This window comes from Protopterus annectens, chromosome 4.part0 (genome assembly GCF_019279795.1).
Source record: "Protopterus annectens isolate FY-2018-M chromosome 4.part0, PAN1.0, whole genome shotgun sequence".
NCBI classification, from domain to species: domain Eukaryota; kingdom Metazoa; phylum Chordata; order Ceratodontiformes; family Protopteridae; genus Protopterus; species Protopterus annectens.
Genome location: NC_056733.1, coordinates 752,787,408 through 752,808,888, shown reverse-complemented (window position 1 = coordinate 752,808,888; position 21,481 = coordinate 752,787,408). Strand labels below are relative to the sequence as shown.

Below are 21,481 nucleotides of genomic sequence, written 5' to 3'. Positions count from 1 at the left end.
AGCACTCGAACATCTACATTTATGGTAGGTACAAAACTGTACTATGTTCATCGTGCATACAGCTGCAGTCATAACAGATGGGTAGAATCCCAAAGCTAAGAAAGGGGTGGTAGGCACTAGGTGGAACTTAGGAGGAGCCAAAATGCCCTGCAAGACTGCAGCGGCAAAGCCTGCTCTAGATTTGGAGTATAAAGGTAGGTGGTAGTGCTTAGAGAAGGTATGCACAGAACTCCAAGTGGCTGCTTCCAAAATATCCTTGGTAGGTACTCCTCTGAGGAAGGCTGCAGAGGTGGCTGTGGCCCTGGTGGAATGGGTTCTAATGCCTGTAGGTACAGTTTTGCCATGAAAAGAATAGCAAAAGCATATGCAGTGGGCTATCCATTTTGAGACTGTCTGTTTGGAAATTGGCTTTCCTAGAACTCCTACCGCATAGGCCACAAAGAGCTGTTCTGATTTTCTGAAAGGCTTTGTTCTGTCCAAATAATAGCGCAGTTGCCTGTGGATGTCCAAGGAATGTAGTAATCTCTCCCCTTTGTTTTGAGGATTAGGATAAAAAGTAGGTAAATTTATGGCCTGATTTAAAGCTACTCTGGATACCACTTTAGGCATAAAGGACGGGTTGGTTCGTAAGGAAACTCTGTCCTGATGGAAGATAAAAGGCTGGACAGACATGAGAGCCTGTAGTTCTGAAACTCTACGAGCTGAAGTGATAGCCAGAAGGAATGCTGTTTTCCAGGACAAATATTGCAAATCTGATGAGGCAGCTGGCTCAAAAGGAGCCAAGGTCAGTTTTTCCAGAATGAAATTAAGATCCCAAGCAGGTATTGGTGGTTTCCTTGGAGGTCTTAAATTCTTAGCCCCTCTGAGGAACAGTCTTAGAGGGTGAGAGAATAAAGGTGGATCAGTGTTGTATTCTGCAGAAATGGCTGAGGCATGGATTTTGATGGAGGAGAACGAAAGTCCACTGCTTAGCAGTTCAGCCAAATATTGCAATATTTGAGGCAAATTCAGTTTTCCAGGGTTCTGGCCCTTTTTCTCATTCCAGACAAAAACGTTTCCATTTAGCGGAGTAAGCTTTTCTAGTTGATGGCCTTCTGGCCTCCAAAATGACATCCTGCACCTCCTTGGAAAGTAGGGCCTGCTGTGATGCTAAGGAATCTTCCATGCGGCTAGACTGAGTGTTTTTAGCTGACTGTGAAGAGTTTTGAAGCTGTGCTGAGTCAGAAGAAGAGGCATTAGAGGCAGGGTCCATGGTGGGGAATGCGTCAGGCTCCTCAGGAGTGGGTACCAGTGTTGCCTTGGCCAGTCCGGAGCAATGAGGATCATCTTTGGTCTGTCTGCTCTGGTCTTCAATAGGACTTTGGGCAGCAGAGGAAGAGGCAGGAAGGCATAAACTGTCATTGATGTCCAACTGAAAGAGAGAGCGTCCACTCTCCAGGCCTTTGGATGGAAGATCCTGGAGCAAAATTTTGTCAATTGATGATTTTTGTGGGAGGCAAAGAGATCTATGTTTGGCCTTCCCCATTCTTGGATTATTTCTGTAAAAACTTTTGGATGCAACTTCCATTCGTGTGGATCTGTCATATTCCTGCTTAGGTTGTCTGCCAGCGTGTTTTCCTTGCCTGGCAAGTACTGTGCTTGTAGTTCCATTTGTAAGTCCATGGCCATGTTCCAAAGTGACATGGCCAGTCTGCATAGGGGGTAAGAATGTGTTCCTCCCTGCTTGTTTATGTACCACATAACTGTGGTGTTGTCCGTTCTTATCAATAGTTGACCTGGTTGTAGAAGGTCCTTGAAAGCTATAATAGCATTTATTACTGCTAGCATTTCTTTTTGATTGATGTGAAGGTGCTTTTCTTTTTGGGACCATTTGCCCTGAATGCACCGGTCTGTCATGTGCACCCTCCAGGCATAGTCCGAGGCGTCTGTTGTGATGACTTGATTTGCTTGAGGCTTGCTGAATGGAAGACCTGTGTTTGTTTGACATGCTTGAGCCCACCACAGAAATTCCTTTTGCAGACATGGAATTAGTGGTATTGTTTCCAAACTGTGGCTGTGTTGAGACCATATGTTTCTTAGGTACCACTGTAGTTTTCTCATATGTAGCTTTGCACATGGGATTAGTAAGATGCAAGATGCCATGAATCCCAGAGCCTGCAAGATTTTCCTTGCAGTCAGCCTGGTGCAATTTGCCAGTATTATGAAATATTGAATTAGTTGACCCTGCTTCTCTGGCGTGAGGTAGGCCATCTGGGTGTTTGTGTCCAAATTGGCACCCAGGAAAATTATCTTCCGAGAGGGTATTAGCCTTGATTTCTCTTTGTTGACTGTGTATCCCAGAGAGTTTAATAACATTATTACAGAAGCCAGATGTTTCAGAAGAATGAGCTTGCTGTCTGCTTGGATCAGGCAGTCGTCCAAATAAGGGTATATTTGTATCCCTTGAAGTCTGCAGTAGGCAATTACTGATGCCAGGCATTTCATGAATACTCTGGGCGCAGTAGATAAGCCAAAGGACAATGCAGAGAATTGATAATGGGTTGATCCTGCAAGAAATCTGAGGTATCTTCTGCAATTTTGTCTGATTGGGACATGGAGGTATGCCTCCTTGACGTCCAATGTTACCAGCCAAGACTCCTTGCCCAGCATGGGAAGAAGTTGCTGCAGAGTGAGCATCTTGAATTTTGGTACGAGTAGGAATGTGTTTAGGATGGAAAGATCCAAAATAGGGCTTCAATCTTTTCCCTTCCTTGGCACCAGAAATAGCCTGGAATAAAAACCTTGACCTTGTTCGTGTGTAGGTACCTCTTGAATAGCTTTCATGTTTATAAGATCGGAAATTTGTTTTTGTGCCTCTGCCCTTTGATTGTGTGTGGCAGGTTTGGCATACCTCTCATTTTTGGAAGGGTATGAAAATGGAATTTGTAGCCTCTTGTTTATAATGTCCAGGATCCATTTGTCCTTTGTGACATGCCAATTTTTTGAAAATAGTGCCAGCTTTCCTCCTAAGGGGGCTGCCATTTGAGCCCTGGTTGGCATGCAAAGGGGAAAGTCATTGGGTTTGCTTTCTGAAAGATTGCGAGTTGTCCTCACCACCTCTGTGTAGGAGCTTGCCATTGTCTGCCTCTGTACAATCCTTGTGATCGTCCTCTGCCCCTCGGGCGCCTGTATCTGCCTCTTTGGGGTCTGTCTGTGGCAGGAAAGGACCAGTTTTTGGAAGGCCAATTTCTACTAAAACGTGGGGGTTGAACCTGTAGAAATTCTTTCACAGTTTGCATTGATTTAGCCTTTTCCTCCATTTTCCGTAATACTTCCTCAGCATTTGCTCCAAATAGTACATCCTTTTGAAGAGAGGCGTCTAGTAATTTAGCTTTGACATGATCAGGCAAGGCTTGTTCCTTGAGCCAGGCATGCCTACGTATGACTGAGCCTGTAACAGCAGCTCTACATGAGGCCTCTAGAGCATCAAAACCACATTGTAAGGTATGTTTACCCACTTGTTCTGCACTATGCATCAAATCCTGCAACTCCTTCAAGTCTGGTTGTTCAGGTTGTGACATTTTACTTTTCAATTGAGATAACAGAAACTGTTGGTATTTTAGCATATGAAACTGACAGTTTAAGGCCCTCATGGATAAGGTAGCAGAGGTATATACCTTTTTCCCCCACCTTTCTAAGGATCTGGAATCTCTATCAGAAGGCAATGGATTTTTGGCAATGGAGGCCTTAACTTCCTTGGGCCCCTGTGAAATGGTTTCTAGGTCAGCAGCATGGCTTTTGTATAGAAATTGGTGAGAGTCAGGAACCCTTTAGTACCTGTCAGGCTTAACTGGAGCTGGAGATAGAGAGTCCGGGTTAAGGCAGGCCTCCGAGTAAACATCATCTAGGATGTCCAAGACAGGAGGTATAGCCAGAGGCCTGTGCTGGGGTAACAAAAGAAATTCCCTGAGCCTTTTCTTGGAATCTGAATAATCCTGGCCTTCCCAGTGGAAGTGTTCCCTTAAGGTATGCAAGGTTTCCCCAAATGAGTAATCCTCAGGGGGGGATACAGAAGGAATAGACTCCTCTGCATCAGAGTCTTCAAAAGGGGAGTAAGACTGTTCCTGATCAACAGAGTGTTCTGAAATAATGGAGCCCTGCTCAGAGGGGGGGGGGGGGAAATCTTCCTCCACTCTGGGCCTTTTGTCCGGAGGAGGCTGAGAACCTCCAAAGTGACATGGCCAGTCTGCATAGGGGGTAAGAATGTGTTCCTCCCTGCTTGTTTATGCACCACATAACTGTGGTGTTGTCCGTTCTTATCAATAGTTGACCTGGTTGTAGAAGGTCCTTGAAAGCTATAATAGCATTTATTACTGCTGCTAGCATTTCTTTTTGATTGATGTGAAGGTGCTTTTCTTTTTGGGACCATTTGCCCTGAATGCACCGGTCTGTCATGTGCACCCCCCAGGCATAGTCCGAGGCGTCTGTTGTGATGACTTGATTTGCTTGAGGCTTGCTGAATGGAATCCTCAGCCATTTTAAGCATCTGTTTCTTAGGCATGGGGCCTGGAGATGGGCCCTGTGTAGCGGGTCTCTTAGGGTGCATGGCTGCTTTAGACTTGGTGAAAGCCTTGATGGAGAAAGAGGAGGAAGGTCTGAAGACACCTTGAGTGGAGGTGGACCTGTCCACATTGTGTTTCAATGCCAAGAGTGGCTTCGGTATCTGTAGTCGGGGTGTGGGCCAATTAGCCTGCGAACTCGGGTACAGGAGACCCCGCCAAAGATGTGTCGTCGGTTATCAGGGGCTGCGTAGGCGGCTTTGGCGTGGTGTCGGTAGAGGCCGCGGAACTCGAGTGTCGGTCCTTGTCTTTGCATTTTTTTGGCAAAACCAGAGTCGGAGTATCCAACGACATAGTATAGTTAAATGCTTTCCCAAAAAAATGCTGGGCGAACTCCGCCCGATGCTTAATAGTGCGTTTGTTGAATGTAGCACAAAAGCGACAGACCGAGATGTCGTGGTCTGGGCCCTAAGCAAGGAACACAGAGGGAATGGAAATCCTTATGCGGTATTTGCTTCCCACAAGAAATACAATTAACTTTGTCTGACATCAGTCAGAGGCAAGAAAAGGTTCCCCAACGGGGTACTTAGCTTTTAAGAAGACTTCAGTTTCCAAATTTTCGTAATCTCAGGAGCTGGCCGACCGGCACTTGCGAACTGCTTCTGCTTCGGGCACCGCGCGGCAAGAAAGAATGAAGAAAATGGCGTCGGCTGGTTCTTTTGTACCCCTGTCGCACTGACGTCAGGGAAGAAGCGACGACAACCGACACCGGACCTAGACTTTGGAATTCGGCCGACCGAAGACCCGCCTGACGGCAGGAGAACCCATATGTTGACTGCAGCTGTATGCACGATGAACATCTGCGAATATCACTACCCAAACGAAAGATCTACACTGAGTAACAAATGAAAAATCTGTAAAAATTAATACTGAGAATAGGGTTATGCAGATTTTTTTAAAGGGTAATTTGTGTTTGATGGTTTTGATAATTTGTTAAAATGAAATCAGTAAGTTCAAATTTTCCAGTAAAAAGATGGTGATGCACAAGACAAGCATGGATTACACAGAAACTGCAATGACTGGGGAAAACAAAAAAGAATCATTACAGGGACTAGAATGCAGCTAAACAGGTAGATAAAGAAATTCCCGAATGACTTCAGTTTAAGATGACAACACCACACTGTATAAAAGAAAAGGGCAAAAAGCCACTGTTTGAGGGTACTCCCAAGATGGGCACTTAAAATGTATTAATCTGCTCAAGTCCAAGCACTGCACATTATTAAAACATTTTTAAAGCAGAGGAAAGAGCATAGTGAAAACAGAAAAGGAAAGTGAAGCACAGTTAGGGTGGAAGTCTGTGAGGATTAGGAAACAACCTATGAGGCAACCACAGGAATCAGAAAAGCTAAGGCTGAGATGGAAATGCACCTCGTAAAAGGAATAATAGAAGGGAAGAAAGGCTTCTTCAGGTATGATGGGGGCAAAGCAAAGTAGAAATAAATAGTGTAATACAAATGATAATGAGCAGGCAGAGATTTTCAGTGATTTCTCTGAACCTGTTTTAATGAAAAAAAAAAATGGCAGAGTACAGGCATGAGAAGAGGATAGGAATTATAAAGGGAAAATGGATTAACAGGGTAAAGCACTGTAGACTGTGAATAAGGAACTCTTGCCACTAAAGTTGGACAAAACCTAGACTGGTAGGTTACACAATGATCCATTAAAACAATGCGGAGATCCTCTTATGGAAATGTTTGAGGTCTCTGGCTGAAGGGCTTTGATATTTAAAGTACTAGATGCATGTAGAGATTATCCACTACAAAACGAAAACGCAAAGTGCAATCCAGGGAATTACGTACAAGTTCTGTGTGACATCAGTATGAGGGAAATCAAAGAATATAGAGGGGAAAGGCTTGCCAATTTTTTGGGGAATGTAGACTTCTTCCAGGATATTGATCATGGGTCCATTCAAAAAACGTTTAATTTTATCTTCTTTTATATTTGATTACAGGGGTGGTATACTGAACATTTGCAGGTACTGCTTGGGTAAAAATTCAAAGAAAAAAAGACAACGGAGAGGCAGTAAGCTGCATGTATCAAAAAAAAAAAAAAAAAAAAAAAAAACAGAACAAAAAGTAACATACAACAAACTGTACAGAAACATCACCCAATATGTCCCCACATCCCACCATGAGCAATACAGGATTTCAGGATTAAATGAGAAGGCTGATTAGGGGAACCCAGGTAATGCCATACACTGGGTTTTACTACAACCTTTATTTTGCTCCAAACACAACTATTATGCAAACGAAGAGGGCAAGGAGGGACTGGAAAAAATGTAATGTGGGTATAGTGGGTAGACAAAGTAGTGAAGAATAAAATCATAAGAAAATGAAAAAAAAAATTACAATCTAAGAGACAAATAACCTAGGAGTATTAGTGAGCTGCTTATATCATACTTCTGCGACTGTGTTCTGTTTTCATATTTGGCAAAGTTGGATTAATCTCAGCCAAGACATATCATACAGGAATGGACTCTTGACTGCAATCCAAATGAACGGAGTTCAATTAGCAGATCAAACACTGCAGGAACCAGAGAAAGGAGTGGGATGGAAATGACCCACGAATGTTTACCCACCTACACTTGGGGGAGGGACTGGCAGTCTGCAAGCTATCACAGCATACCTGAGGGGAGACTGAGGCATGCTTCCTTGGCTGTAAACAACCTACTACGATATACTGTGGATGGAGCACGAGTGAGCTCTGATGCTTACTTCATCACACTCTACCAAGCTAAGTATTCCCTTAGCCATATCCTAAATTCCGGAACCTACCGAAATGTATGATGCCTGATCCCCACTCCTGCCTTTCAAGGGGAAATAGCAAGGCTTAAAAGCAGTATACATTATATTTCAAGACCCATTCTGCAGGATCACAATAGGATTCTGCCAGGACCCCCCCTGGACACGGAAGGGGGCTCGGGGGGGGGGGGGGGAGTGTGAAATGGATTTACTGTGACATCAGTAAACATCAACATGAGGTAAGAGGGCGATACCAAGAAAAGGACAACAATGAATGCCTACAGAAAACGTTTAATCAGAAGCTTAAAAGCTAGATGCATGGGCTAAATGATGGTGCCTAAGACTCAATGGTAAGAAATGAAAGGCCCTGCACCTAGACAGCAATAACAGGTATCACATACCTGGCTAAGAGAGGTCCAATTTAAAATAAAGACCAAACGGCAACAATCAGAGATGGGATGAATCACAGGGGAACAAGATGAAAAAGCCAACAAGATGCTGGCCTGCATCTCAGCAGGACAGACTCTAGGGATAAAGAGGCAAATTCTTAATTTAACAGATTGCCATCAAACAGCTGGAATAAGGGATTATGTTCTAATCATCACATCCAAGCAGATGGAAGTGAAAACAGTAGATAATGCAAAGAAAGATCACTGGGATACAGACAGTGATAAAGGGAGAACATACAAAAAACAGTTGAGACAGGCTGTGTATGTACTCCCTAGAAGAAATAGAGAGAGGACAGGAGTAGGATCTACTAGCATATGTGCGGGAAACGTGAAAGAACACAGGAGGAAAGGAAGATGGGTAATCTTGGGCATTACCTCCAAATACAGAGACTCAATTTCATTATAAGCATGAAGAAATACTACTTCAAGGAAAGCATTGTGGACAAATGGAAAGGGGTCGAATTATAGATGGTGAAACTCAAATCTATTGACATACAAGAGGCCATGGGACAGATGGAGCAAACAATGGGGTGTGGGGGCTAACTGTAGGGTGCCAACTGCAATAATGTCAGATAAGGCAGACCCATGATCTTCCTGTGGTAGTACCTTTAGGGAAGAGTGCGAGTAAGTATACACATAAGCAACAAAAGCTAAAAGGTGGGCAACCCTAGCCAGCATCTATGCCACACAAAAAAGGGCTTGGTTACCTTACACAAGCAGCGCAGATGCTTTTATAAACAGGGACAAAAGACCAAGGATGAAGAACATCCTACACAATCACATACTACTATGCTTTACAAGGAATGGGAGACGGATACAAATAGAGCACCTACACAAACCAGTTCTGCCTATAAACAGGACAGGGTGGTGGAAAGAAGCAACACTAACTGACGAGCATTGCTGCAATAATGGACTTGAAATGACAGGATGATCCTAGACAATAGAAAGTATTCTAACATGTCTGTATGATAGGAATGAGTGGCCCTAGAGATAGGCACAGGAATAACCTACTATAGGGGAGGATTCTACATGTACAGTCATTACAGTGAGGAAGATCCACATACAGTAGCTAATTAATATAACTTAACAGAAGAAAACAGACACTAATACTGTGAATACTTGTACAATGTGGTGAGGAGGATGCAGGTTTGTACATGTTGCTGCTTTGTGTGACATTGTGTGTGAACTAGTTGATAGTATGACTGCTAATTGTGCAAGTGTTATTTACAGCACATGAATGCTGCTGAAAACCATTTTCAGAGTCTGCGCCAGTGGCATAGAGGGGACAAAACCTTGACTATGGCTCAAATGACAAGAGTTCAAACAGCAGCTAGGACACAACTGTTCGGGCAGGGAGATTAGCTGTGTCCATGCTGGGTAGGGAGGAGAGTGTGCTTTCAAATATGTACATGTACTTAGATTTCTCTAGTACAGGCTGAGAAAAACTATAGGGGTGCCTCCTGTGGATGAACAAGGGTTTCCAGCTGATGTCAGCTCTTTTCAGAAGTTGAGAAGTGTCCAGCACCGAAACTCAAATACTTAAAAAAAAAAAAAAAAAAAAAAAAAAAAAACACCCTTAATAGCTACCTTAAGGTCAGACCCTCGTGGCTGAAGTCGACCCTCACCCTCGAAGGGGGAATGAATGGAAGGGGGCTGAATATCAGCAGGGCAGAGGAGGCAAATGTGTAAAAGCCACTTCTAGAAATATCAGAGGTTGCCCCCACTGCAATACAATTGTGGAGTTAAGTGTTTACAAGTTGGGGGGGGGGGGGTCTTCCCCACACTGAAAGTGGTTTTCAGCACAATGGATTTAGAGAAGCAGTACTTAATGAAACTACTGTTGGTGAGCCAACATAAAAGCAACTATGTTCTGTTAAGAGGATTACAAACACTGCACAGGCAGTTTGGGCTATGCAATTAGGACCATGCATACATAAAACTGTGCTATGCAATTTTCTTCCAATGAAACTTACTTATTATGAACAAAGTATTTTGACAATATATATATATAAAAGAAACCAAAATAACTAACAGGGTTATTAGCTAATGCTGGGGAGCAAAGGAGAAAGAACTAGAAGGAAGATGAGGGACTGCAGTTTGTGACAAATGGAAGCTCAATCAGATGACTGCTAAAAATCAACCCATCATTCTCTGTTAGTGCTGAATACTACAAGAGCACAACCCACCCAAAGCTAAAATGTACTACAGTCATGAAAACTGAAGCAAAAGTCAAACTACAGCTATGGAAAAGTGTGCCTTAACAAAACCTGGAAGCTGCTTACTATGGAAAGAATAGCAAGATGAAATGCCAAAAGAAAATTTTTTCAAGATATTCAAGTATAATGATTTGTGAAGCATAAAAAAAATTACAAGATTTTCCAAAGAAAGTGCAACTTAGCTCTCCAGTCTGCTCAAATACATTCTAAGGGAAAAGCATCAAAATGTTTGAAATAATTTTTGCCTTCATGAAACTTGATCTACACTATACACACACCTACAAGTAGTTTCTTCAATACTAAGAACACTTTATGGATTAAAATGAATGGACTTTGCATTTTCATTCTTCAGAAACTAACAAATTGTCACGGATCTGAATATAGATCTCACCAAGTATTAAAAAATTGATCCAACAAGAGGTAACATTTGAAAACTTTCGCAATCTATTAAGACTAGCAGTGCAAGGGACATCTCACATATCTACAGCCATGAAAGATGCCTCTGAACAGGCTTCATCTGACAAAAACTTCATTATAGTAGCAAATCTGACTGATAAGGTATCTCTCTGGTTTATGTAAACAATGGGGACCAAATACAGATCCACTAGTGGCAAACAATGGAGTGCATATTATCGCTAATTCAAAACCATATTCATTTGATCTCATTCTGATACCAAGAGTGTTCACCTGAGACTAGCAATGGAAGACAACTTGTTCTTAAATTTGGCAACCTGTGTTAGTTGTACAAAGAGGAAGATGAAGGGGCTCTATTAATGCATGAAATTGCAAAGCACTCCGGGTGACAGTATGTGCATGCTGGGGTTTGGGTGGGTTGGTCAGCTAGTTGACCAACTAATCAGATTTGATCAACTGGATTTTGCTAACTTGGTTACAATTATGCACCCCATACATTTAATCAAAAAGTGATGACAGAGAAATCAATGAACAGCTGAAACATTTCAGAAAGAACTCAAAACAGAATTACTATCTATTTAGTTTTGACAACACCAATGAATTTGTAACTTAGAAGCTTTAATCAGTCAGCACAGAAAGCCATCAATCATTATACTGTACTTACCTTTTAAGGCACTCGTGCAGAATCTGATATGGAGATAAAAGCCCAGCTTTATTGGTCAATTCATATACCCGTGAGTCCTCTATACTGATATGGTTAAAATACTGTAAAATGAAATGACAACTCTTAGTCTTGCTTCAAAAGAAAAAGCTTCTAAGCTATGTATTAGTATCAAGTTCAAACACAGCATGTTTTATAAAAAGAGTTATGTACTTACCATAACGTGGCATCTGTGCTATCCAGCGTCATTATTCATCATAAATGGGTCTTGTATCCGACTTTAGATCTGAGTCGGCAACTGTCAGGCAGATGCAGAGCTCAAGCTCCTCCCCTTCCCATAATCCCCTACCTTCCAACCCTCAGATCGAGTTTGCTAAACCAATGGAAATGCAGAAGAAACTGTGCAAAGATCAAAACATTCCAAAATACCAGCCACTCCAGCTTGCCAGAACCCCCCAGAAGGAAGGGGGAAGGAGGGCAGGAATGTGATGAATAATGACACTGGAGAGCACAGATGCCAAGTTATGCAAGTACATAACTATCTGATGCTGTCTCATTATTCATCAGAAATGGGTCAGAGTCCCCAGCTACTATGTACCCTGGGTGGCTTCAAAGGAGGATATGCCGGAGCACATAGGAAACAAAGGAAGCTCTGTTCCTAGACAGACCAGTCTGCAGTGTGTGGATTAAACCAAGTCGCAGAAGCACTAGCCAAGAAGGCAGAAGACACAGCAACAGACCTAACAGAGTGGGCCTTAACCAGTCCAGATAATTCCAAATGCCTACCATCATAAATGTGGGAAATACAACCAGCAATCCACCTGGAAATAGTCACTTAGGAAACTGCCTGCCCCCTTCTGTTCTGAGAGAAGCTAGTCCAAGTTCCTAAATTCCTCAGTCCTTTTCAGATGAAAACAATTGCCTGTGGACATCTAAACAATGCAAGATATATTCTCCCTTATTAGAATAATTAGGGAAGAAGACCAGTAGTTGAATAGATTGACTGAGGTTAGCCTCCAAAGCCACTCTGGGAAGAAGGGAAGGATTTGTGCCAAGGGACACCCTATCCTTATGAAAGATCATGAACTGAGGCCTAAAGGTTACGGCTTGGAGTTCAGAGACCCCTTCTGACAGCGATAACCATAACAAAGGCAGTCTTCCAAGCGAGGAACTTGATATTGCAAGCAGCAGCCAGTTCAAAAGGTTTTTGCATCAGGGACTGCAGCACCAATGCCAAATTCCATGCTGGGGATGGATCCTTAACATGAGGTCTAATAAGAAAGACCCCTTTCAGGAAGGCTTTGCACAGCTTAGAAGAAAAGGTAGGCACCTAGTTCAGATGGAAATTAGAAATGGCTAACTGGAGCTTAATGGTAGAAAAACAAAAACTTGCCCCATCTTGAAAAAGGGAAGAGAAGAGCAGCAAAATACCTTGAATAGGGGATGAAAAAGGGTCCAGATTGCATTGTCTAGCCCAAACAGAAAAACATTTCCATTTACTTGAACAGACGACCTTTGTAGATGGCTTCTGATAAGCCACGATCATGCTCATCACTGGGGAAGGAAGTCTGGACTGTGAAAGGATTACTGGAAGTGGAGAAACCATGCAGTTAGACAAAGGGTCCAGAGACTAGGGAGTGGGAGCCCCCCAAGAATGGAAGATGAGATCCGGAATGGGATCCAGTTTCCAAGTTGGATACTTCAGATGAGACCTTAGGAAGGAGAACCATGCCTGGCAAGGCCAGAAAGGGCAATGAGGATGACAGGGGTCTTCAGGTGACAAGCTTTCTGTAATACTTTGGTGTTAGAGGAGTAGAAGGATAAGAGTAGAGAAGACCCGGAGGCCAATTGTGAACGAGTGTGTCCCTGGGTGACTCCACCACCGGAGGGATCAGGGCAAAGTAACTGCTGCATTTGTGACTGGCTGGGGAAGCAAAAAGTTTACAGCATGGTTGACCACAATGGTCGAACATTTGCCTTGCTACTGACAGATTCAGGGACCACTCGTGAGGACTTAAGATAGATCTGCTGAGTCTGCAGTCCAGCACATTGGAACTCCCATGAATATGAGCTGCAAGAAAAAAGCACCTGGAAGACACCACCTATTCCCACACTCTCATGGCCTCTCTACACAGAGGATAAGACAGTGCTCCCCCTTGCTTGTTGATATACCAGACCACCGCCATGTTGTCCATTTGGACTGCTATGTTCCAAAGAGGGCGGCACTCCTGAAAGGCTTGCAAAGTTAAAAGGACTGCTCATCTCCAGGACATTTATGTGCAATCGGGCCTCTAAGGGGGACCATGTGCCTTTAACTATCCTGCCCTGAAAATGCCCTCCCACCCCAACAAGGAGGCATCCATGGTCACTGTGGCCTTCGGCAGGGGAAGACAAAATGAATAGCCTGCCTAGGTATAGGCCCTGAGACTGGAGCCACTAAGCAAGATGACTCCCGCATACCTGAATCAACTTTACTGTCATGGACATGGGTTGAACCAGAATGGACCACTAAATTGCTAGGGTCCATTGGAGCTCTTGCATGTGATACCTGGCGAGGGGAACTAATTGAATGGCAGCCACCATCAAACTTGACACTTGGAGGATCAAATGAACCGATAGGCGCTTTAGCTCCAGCAAGAGAGAAACCTGACTTTGAATGAGTTGAATCCTGTAGGGAGGCAGTGCTGAGGTTTATGATACCATGTCCAACTGGACCCCGCTGCACTCCAGGTTTTGGCATGGAACAAGAATGGACTTGAGCAGATTCACAGTGATACCTAGATTTTTGAAAAGACTGAGGATTCACAGTGATACCTAGATTTTTCAAAAGACTGAGGATATATCTGGTGGCCATTGATAGTCGATGCCTTGTGGGAGCCGTTTGGAGCCAATCATCCATGTATGGAAAAACCTGGAAACATTGCAGCCGGAGATGAGCTGCCACCACTGCAATGCATTTGGTAAACACCTGGGGGGGCTCTTGCGAGTCCAAAGGGCAGGGCTCTGAAATGGTGATGTCTGGCCCCTAACCGAAAGTGTAAGTGTCTTCTGGAGTGTCTGTCGATCTTTATATGATAGTTCACATCCTTGAGATCCACTGAGCATATCCAATTGTCCTTGAGCAAGAGTGGCAGAATGGTCTGAACAGTGACCATCTGGAACTTGGACTTTGACAGATTTAGCTCGCTGAGGTCCAAAACTGGACGCAGGTGTCCAGTCTTTTTCTGCACCAAAAAGAAGCAAGTGTAAGTTCCAGACGCTCATTATCCTATTGGGACTTCTTGGATAGCTCTTTTTTGAAGAAGGTTTTGAACCTCAAGATAGGACAACTCCCTTTGGCAGGGTGGAACGTCCGGGAGAAACTTTTGAATTGGTGGGGGCTGAGAAAAGGGAATGAAGTACCCCTGGAAATTTGTAGCACCCATTGATTGGAAGTGAGACTTGTCCAGGCTAGTGGGTAAGGGCAGAGTCTACACCTGACTGCCTCCAATGCAGGACAGTCGAGCAGCATCTCAATAATGCTGAAAGGGCTTCTCTAAGAAGGGATTCCAGTAGCCCTGGTTCTACAGACTCCCTCTTCCCATGGGGCGGCGTCTGCTATTGAATCCCGTGCCCCAGCTGGAAGGAAGACTGAGTCCTAAGGAACTAAAGTTTCTTACTTCCCATCTGGGTCTTAGAAAGGGAATGCTGGGGAGTAGAAAACTTTATCCGTACCTTGGGAAGGGTCTTCCCTTCCTGCTCATTGCATTTCAAGGTTTCCTTAACAGACAGACCAAACAAAATGGAGCCGTCAAATGGGGCTTTAGTGAAAGAAGTCTTGAAAGGCTCCTCAAACACACAAAGGCGAAGCCAGGCATGCTGTCGAATGGCAATATTGGTATCTGCCGCTCGAGAGATAGTCACTGAAGCATTACTCAAGGAAGTCAGAGTAGACGGCTTCGGAGAGACCAGCTTAAGAATCTTCGGTCTGTAAGGGAAGTGGTAAGCTACGAAACAAAGTCCCTCCAAAGCTGGGTAAAATGGGCCAAATAATTAGATGCTCTCAGTCCAAAAGTAGCGGAGGTAAACACATGCTTTCCAAAAAAAGTCAGTCACCTGGGACACTCTGTTCGGGGGATGGACAGAGGAGATTTGCTCAGCTAGCTCCTTCTTAGTAACAGCAGGCCACCACAATGGCATAGACGGGGGCACCTTTGCTCCAAAATGTCCTGTCCTTGGGAGGAGTAAGGAATTTGTCGGGTTTGTTGGGGACAGGTTCCAGTGTACAGCTTCTTCCAAGCCCAGCTGGCGATTAAGGTCCACAAGCTCATCAGCAGGGGTGGACACCCAGGCAAAAGATGGGCCCGTCCCAAAGGCCTTCAAGAACACAGACTCCTCTGAAGACAGGGTTGGGAAAGACCAACCACCTCTTTGCTTGAGAACCTCGAGGATGCCCCCCCCGAAGGACACTTCCTCAACAGGAAGTCTGGGGGACCCTTCTCCCTCCTCGAAATCTGTGTCCTCAGTTAGGAACTCTCTGGGGGAGACCACGTGTCTCCTCTTGCACGCTCTCTTCTGAATGGGCTCTTCCATGGTGGGGACAGGGGAGGACTTTGAAGAGACAGGTAACTCCAAGAGGGCAGTGCCTGCCTGAAGGCTCTCGCGGGAGGGCTGACCCTGGCTGGATGATGAGGTTTCAGCACCCAAACCTGAGAAAGGTTGGGGAGGACTTAGAGAAGGCGGAGAGGTAACTGCCAAACTGGAGAAGGTCCCCTCTACGACTTGGAAGGCTGATGGATTAGAGAAAGCTTCTTCCACCTTCCCCGCAGCCAGGGCAATCTGGACACAGCACTGAAGCCCCCTGACGATACTGGCTCCAAGCTGTCTAGGGTTGATGCTCCCGGAGGAATGGATCAGTCCAAAAAAATTGGGGCCTGAACCCACCCCCCAGCGAGCTTGCACCTACCTCTCTGAGGTGAGGCGCACCCTGATCACAGGGGTAAAGGAAGAGAGCCAGCCAGGGACTCTGTCGAGAAGTGGGGGTATACCAGACACTGCTGGCCTCTCACTGGAAATCCCTTGGTCCTGACATTCCAAAGCCAATGGGCTTGGAAGAGAAGAGTGGAATCCTGTAGAAGGAGAGGGTCCCCTACTCACCTTGGCAAGGGATGGCAGCAAGGCCAACTCAATTTGAGCCTTAAGGAAGCTCACCATCCTAGCCATGTCCGAGGGAAGACGACTTCTGGAGGACCTCGACGAGACTAACAAGTGACCTGACCTGATCTTGCAGGGGATCCAGCCCTGGAACCCACAGCCCTATGGTCCCTGGAAGGGGATCTACTCAGAGTCAGATCAGACTTCCTGGAGGACCGAGAGGGGGAACCTTCAGTTGTAATGGGATCTGACAGTCTAGTTGGGTCCAAGGGCTTGGATGGTGTGCCAGTCGGATCCGGGGACAGCTTGCGCCTGCTCAGATCATAAGGCCTCCACTCAGTGTAGGGCTTAGATCCAAGAGTCTGATCTGAAGTTCTCGGAATGGCAGATCTCTGATCTGAAGCCGAAGAGGCTGGACTCTAATCTGGCGATTTGTGATCGGAGAGCATCGGTTTCTTAGAATGAGGAGGAAGAAGAACACCCCCCCCCCCCACTGAGGGAGGAAGAGGAGGCCTCTTTTTAGGTTCCTGAGGCGGCTTGGAAGAGTCTAAGGGCAGAGGACCCCCTGAGCCAAGCCCTTCAGAAGAAGTTTATTGCGATGCTCTACAAGGGCCATGGGGTTGAATGCAGCACAAATGTTGCATTCAACCTCCAGGTGCGCCAACCCTAAGCAATAAAGACACTCCCAGAGAGAGTCGGAATGGTACACACAGACACACAAGCTATAAACACTACAAACAACAAAACTCCCCAACTAAAACTACAGCTTATAACTAACTTGTTTTTAACCTAACAGAATAAAGGGCAGGAAATGAGAACACATGAAGGGGAAGGGTACCCTGTCTAAAATAAGATTAGAGAACGGGAGGGGAGGTTACTACACTAAGCTACTGAAGATTAATTAAAACTAAATTAAACTAAGCTAAGCTACAATTCAAGAAAAGAAAAAAAAAACAAAAAAAACAAAATATAAAGCACTTATCTGAATGACTAGCCTGAGCTCTGGGATCTTGTCAGAAGCATTTCAGCGGCAAATGAGATCTGAGGGTTGGAAGGTAGCAGGGGATTATGGGAAGGGGAGGAGCTTGAGCTCTGGATCTGTCTGACAGTTGCCAGCTAAGATCCTAGACCCATTAGTGATGAATAACAACATGGATAGCATCAGGTCTTATAACTAGCAAACATCTCCCAAGTGAAACAAATAACTACAAGATCATGTAACTGAGAGGCCTGCCAAACTGTACTACTGCTTCGGGGACTGGTGACACTCACCAATATGATTAACTGCAGGGAAATGGAAGCGTGGTGCTGCTCTGACACTCCCTCCTAAAAATACACAGCTGTAATCGTGCAGCCATGACCGTAAACAAGAAAGTACAGTTGTGCAAGAACTTACCATGATAACAGATAGCCAAATGATCACTGCTACAGTATTACTAGCAAGTGGATAACCAACCAGGGATATCCATAAGTTCAGCCAGGACACCAATGCCTATTCCTCCTCTTCTCTATCGGTTTGATGTACGATTGAAGCATGCCAAAAGCTATGCAACGCACAAGGGATGCGGCAAGCAGGAAGGACATAAAAACTTTCTTAGCACATACCCAAAAGCCAGCAAGGAAAGGAAGGAGGCCACCATAAAAAGCACATGAAAAACAGAAGGGAGAAAGAAAAAAAAAAGGATGCCACATCAGTCTAAAAGAAAAAGACAAAGAAGAGTGGGATGTGATATTGCAACAGTGATCAGTTGGACATCTACTGTTACAAGTTCCTACACAACTGTGATATATATCCTTCTTTTGATCACTGTTGCAATATTAATAACAAGTGAGAAGAGCCTCAATGCCTTTAAGTGTCTAGTGGGAGGAATGATGAGGAAATAGAGTTCTTGCAAGATGGACCTAACAAATCCAGATATAGTTCTAGAAAAGGCAAACTTATAAAGCTTTTAAAAGTATGTACAGAAGCCGAAGTTGCAGCTTCTAAAAGAGATATAGACTATATCTTTGAAAAATGCACCAGACTAACCTACGTCTCTGGTTTTGTGTACCTTAAAGCCTGAAAGCAGGTTATCATGGAACAGCAAAAGATGGCAAAAGAGATCCGTTTGAAAAAGGCAAATCTCGAGCTCTTGCCCTGAAAGGGGAAAAAAAAAAACCAGCAGGTCTGAAAGACAGACTTGGTCTAGTCAATAAACATCACCTGTCAGCAAACTACAGGATGCAAATCCCCCCTCCCATTTTGAGGGGAGCGGGAAAAAGGGTAAGGAGATTTAGTCTGGTTCAATTAGGTATGAGAGTTCATCCTGAGCCACTTCAGATGATAAAGTTCTAACTACATCCAGGCTGTCTGATTCGATTAGTTACTCAGGAATCTGATAAAGCAATATGGAGGAATAGATGTTGCTATCCATGGTGGGTCCATGGTGGAGGCTGGAGACATCAAACTAGTAAGCAAGGGTTAAAAGATGAAATAGGATGGAGACCAGGTTGAGCTGCTGTGGAAGTGGAGGCGATATTCCGCACATCCCCAATGCATCCCTGCAACATGGATACACCACAAAGGACCCAAGTGTGTGCGTGCATGTGTGTGTATAGGGGGTAATATGGGTAGGTCATAAAAACAGAACCCCTCCATCAGGTGTGAATGGCCAGTCCGCCCCCAGGATGCCCTCAAATTCCATGTAGACTCCAGCCTGATCAGAGATGCTCCAGGGGTTAAGGAGCTGTGTACTCATGGCAACGAAAGCAGCTTCTTAATGAGGAAAAGCTTTAGTTCTCTATGCTAACAGAAGAATTTTTTAAAATATATACATAGGGTCATAGCCTAGTACTAGGCTAACTGCCCTTGGAGCCCATTTTAAGACTAGCCAATTATACCATGTATGAATCAAACCCTGCACCTTATGTTTGGAAGGTAAACACCTTAACCATTATTACCAGCGTCTCACAAGAAAGTTTACATAGGTTAATACTAGGCTAACTGCCCTTGTGGGCCATTTTAAGCCTAGCCAATTACTCCACATGAGAATCAAACCCTGAACTTTGCAACTGTAAGGTACACATCACTACTATTATGCCAACCTCCCATTCCTAACAGTTAAGTACTAGGCTAGCTGACCTTGCAGGCTATATAAAGCATAGCCAGCTTCCCTTCAAAGGTGAGAATCAAACTCTGTACCTTATGTCTGTGAGGTGAACACTAACCAACATGCAACACTAACCAACATGCCAAACCTCATCGCATAGATTAGTACTTGGCTATCCTCGAGAGCCATTTTAAGCCTAGCCAATTACCCCATGTGAGAATCAAACCCTGCACCTTGTGTTTGTAAGGTAATCACCTTAACCATTATGCCAGCATCCCTTCTACCAGGAGATGACTGGTAAAACTTGCAATGGACATGGGCAACGGGTAGGGAGCTACAGGACAATACAGTAGGGTGAAAAATCCTCACAAAGAACGAGCTGGTTTGAAGGGTAACCACATCTTTGTAAAAAAAAGTGAAGCAGCCATGAAATTTTACAGTTCAGAAACCTTTTTGAAAGTAATAACAGCATTCCAAATAGAAAACCTCAAGGAAGAGGAGTAAGCAGGCTGAAATGGAGAAAGAGTTAACTTTTCTAAAAAAAAAGTTATGTTTGTACCATAACGTTCTGTGTTTTTGATCTTCATTCATTCCTTACTGATGGGTGTCGGTTCTGTCCTCGGAACAGAGTCGGCTGTTATAACATGCTCGCGCCAGCCAAAAAACTCTCGAGCTAAGTCTTATCCATAGCACCCCTCTCTATCTTTGATCGAGTTTGCCCATAAGGAAAGAAAGCAAAGGTTTTATCTGAGCAACTTCCTTATCATAGGCTAGGACCATATCTGAACCTCCATGAGTCTTTCGGAGGGGGAATGGTGGGTGGGTTGCAATGAATGAATGAAGCTCAACAACACAGATGGAACATTACGGTAAGAAAGTACAGTTTTGTACCTACCATAAATGTAGATGTCCGATAGGCATGCATCTGCAGTCCTTACAAATGGGTTGTCCTGTCGTCAGGCAGCCCTTCGGTCGGCCGGATTCCAAAGTCTGGGTCTGGCCTCGGCTGGTGTCGCACTTCACCCGACGTCACAGCTGCAGTTCTTCGGGTATAAAGGCATCAGCCGACGCCATTTTCCTCAGTGTTTCTTGCCCCAGATGCCAGGTGCCCTCTAGGAAGGCTAAATTTGGATAAATGCAAATGGTTCCAAATAGTAGAGAGCAAACAAAAAATAAGCATGTATGTACATATATACAAACAAATACACCATAATAGATTCCCCCAGCCAGCTACAAGATGGGCAAATACCCTAGGAGTACCACAGAGGGGAAGGAGGGTGGGTAATCCTGACTGCAGATGCATGCCTATCGGACATCTACATTTATGGTAGGTACAAAACTGTACTATGTCCTTCAAGGATGCATCTGCAGTCCTTACAAATGGGTAGAATACCATAGCCAAACTGGGGGAGGAGGAGAAATAAGATTATGGTGTAGTTAAGATCCCTTGCAAAACAGCAGTGGCAAAACCTGCTCGGGATCTGGAGTATAAAGGTAAATTGTAATGCTTGGCAAATGTATGCAAGGAGCTCCAAGTAGCAGCCTCTAAAATGTCTTTGGTAGCCACTCCTCGTAGAAAAGCTGTGGTAGTGGCTGTAGCCCTTGTAGAGTGAGGCCTGATGTTTTCTGGAGTTTTCTTCCCATGGTAGGAGTAACAAAATCTAATGCAATTTCCTATCCACTTAGAGATTGTCTGTTTTGAAATTGCTTTTCCTTCCATTCCTGTTGCATATGCTACCAGTAGCTGGTCAGTTTTTCTATTGCTCTTGGTCCTGTCCAGGTAGTAGCGTAATTGTCTATGTACATCCAAGGTATGCAAAAGTCTTTCTCCCCTGTTCTGTGGGTTGGGGAAGAATGTAGGTAGGTGGATGGCTTGATTTAAAGATACCCTGGAGACCACCTCTGGCATAAAAGTAGGATTTGTTCTCATGGACACTATCTTGATGGAAGATCAGGAAGGGCTGTACTGCCATTAATGCCTGTAGCTCAGATACCCTTCTTGCTGAAGCGATTGCAAGCAGGAAAGCAGTTTTCCAAGATAAGTATTGTAATTCTGCTGTTGCTGCTGGTTCGAAAGGAGGGAGTGTCAACTTTTCTAGCACAAAGTTCAAGTCCCATGCTGGCAATGGTGGCTTCCTAGGTGGTTTTACATTTTTAATTCCTCTCAGAAACTGCCTGAG

At 44.4% G+C, this 21,481-nt stretch overlaps 1 protein-coding gene across 1 annotated transcript in view; it reads right to left on the bottom strand.

Annotated features, from left to right (window-relative positions):
• The window catches only part of DGCR8 (DGCR8 microprocessor complex subunit), a gene marked incomplete in the record, with an annotated part of 1,139,047 nt that overhangs the window by 598,589 nt on the left and 518,977 nt on the right, over window positions 1-21,481 (bottom strand). Inside the window, 1 exon segment of the mRNA XM_044068709.1 lies at window positions 11,083-11,183. Within this exon segment, the coding sequence (XP_043924644.1) occupies window positions 11,083-11,183 (101 nt within the window).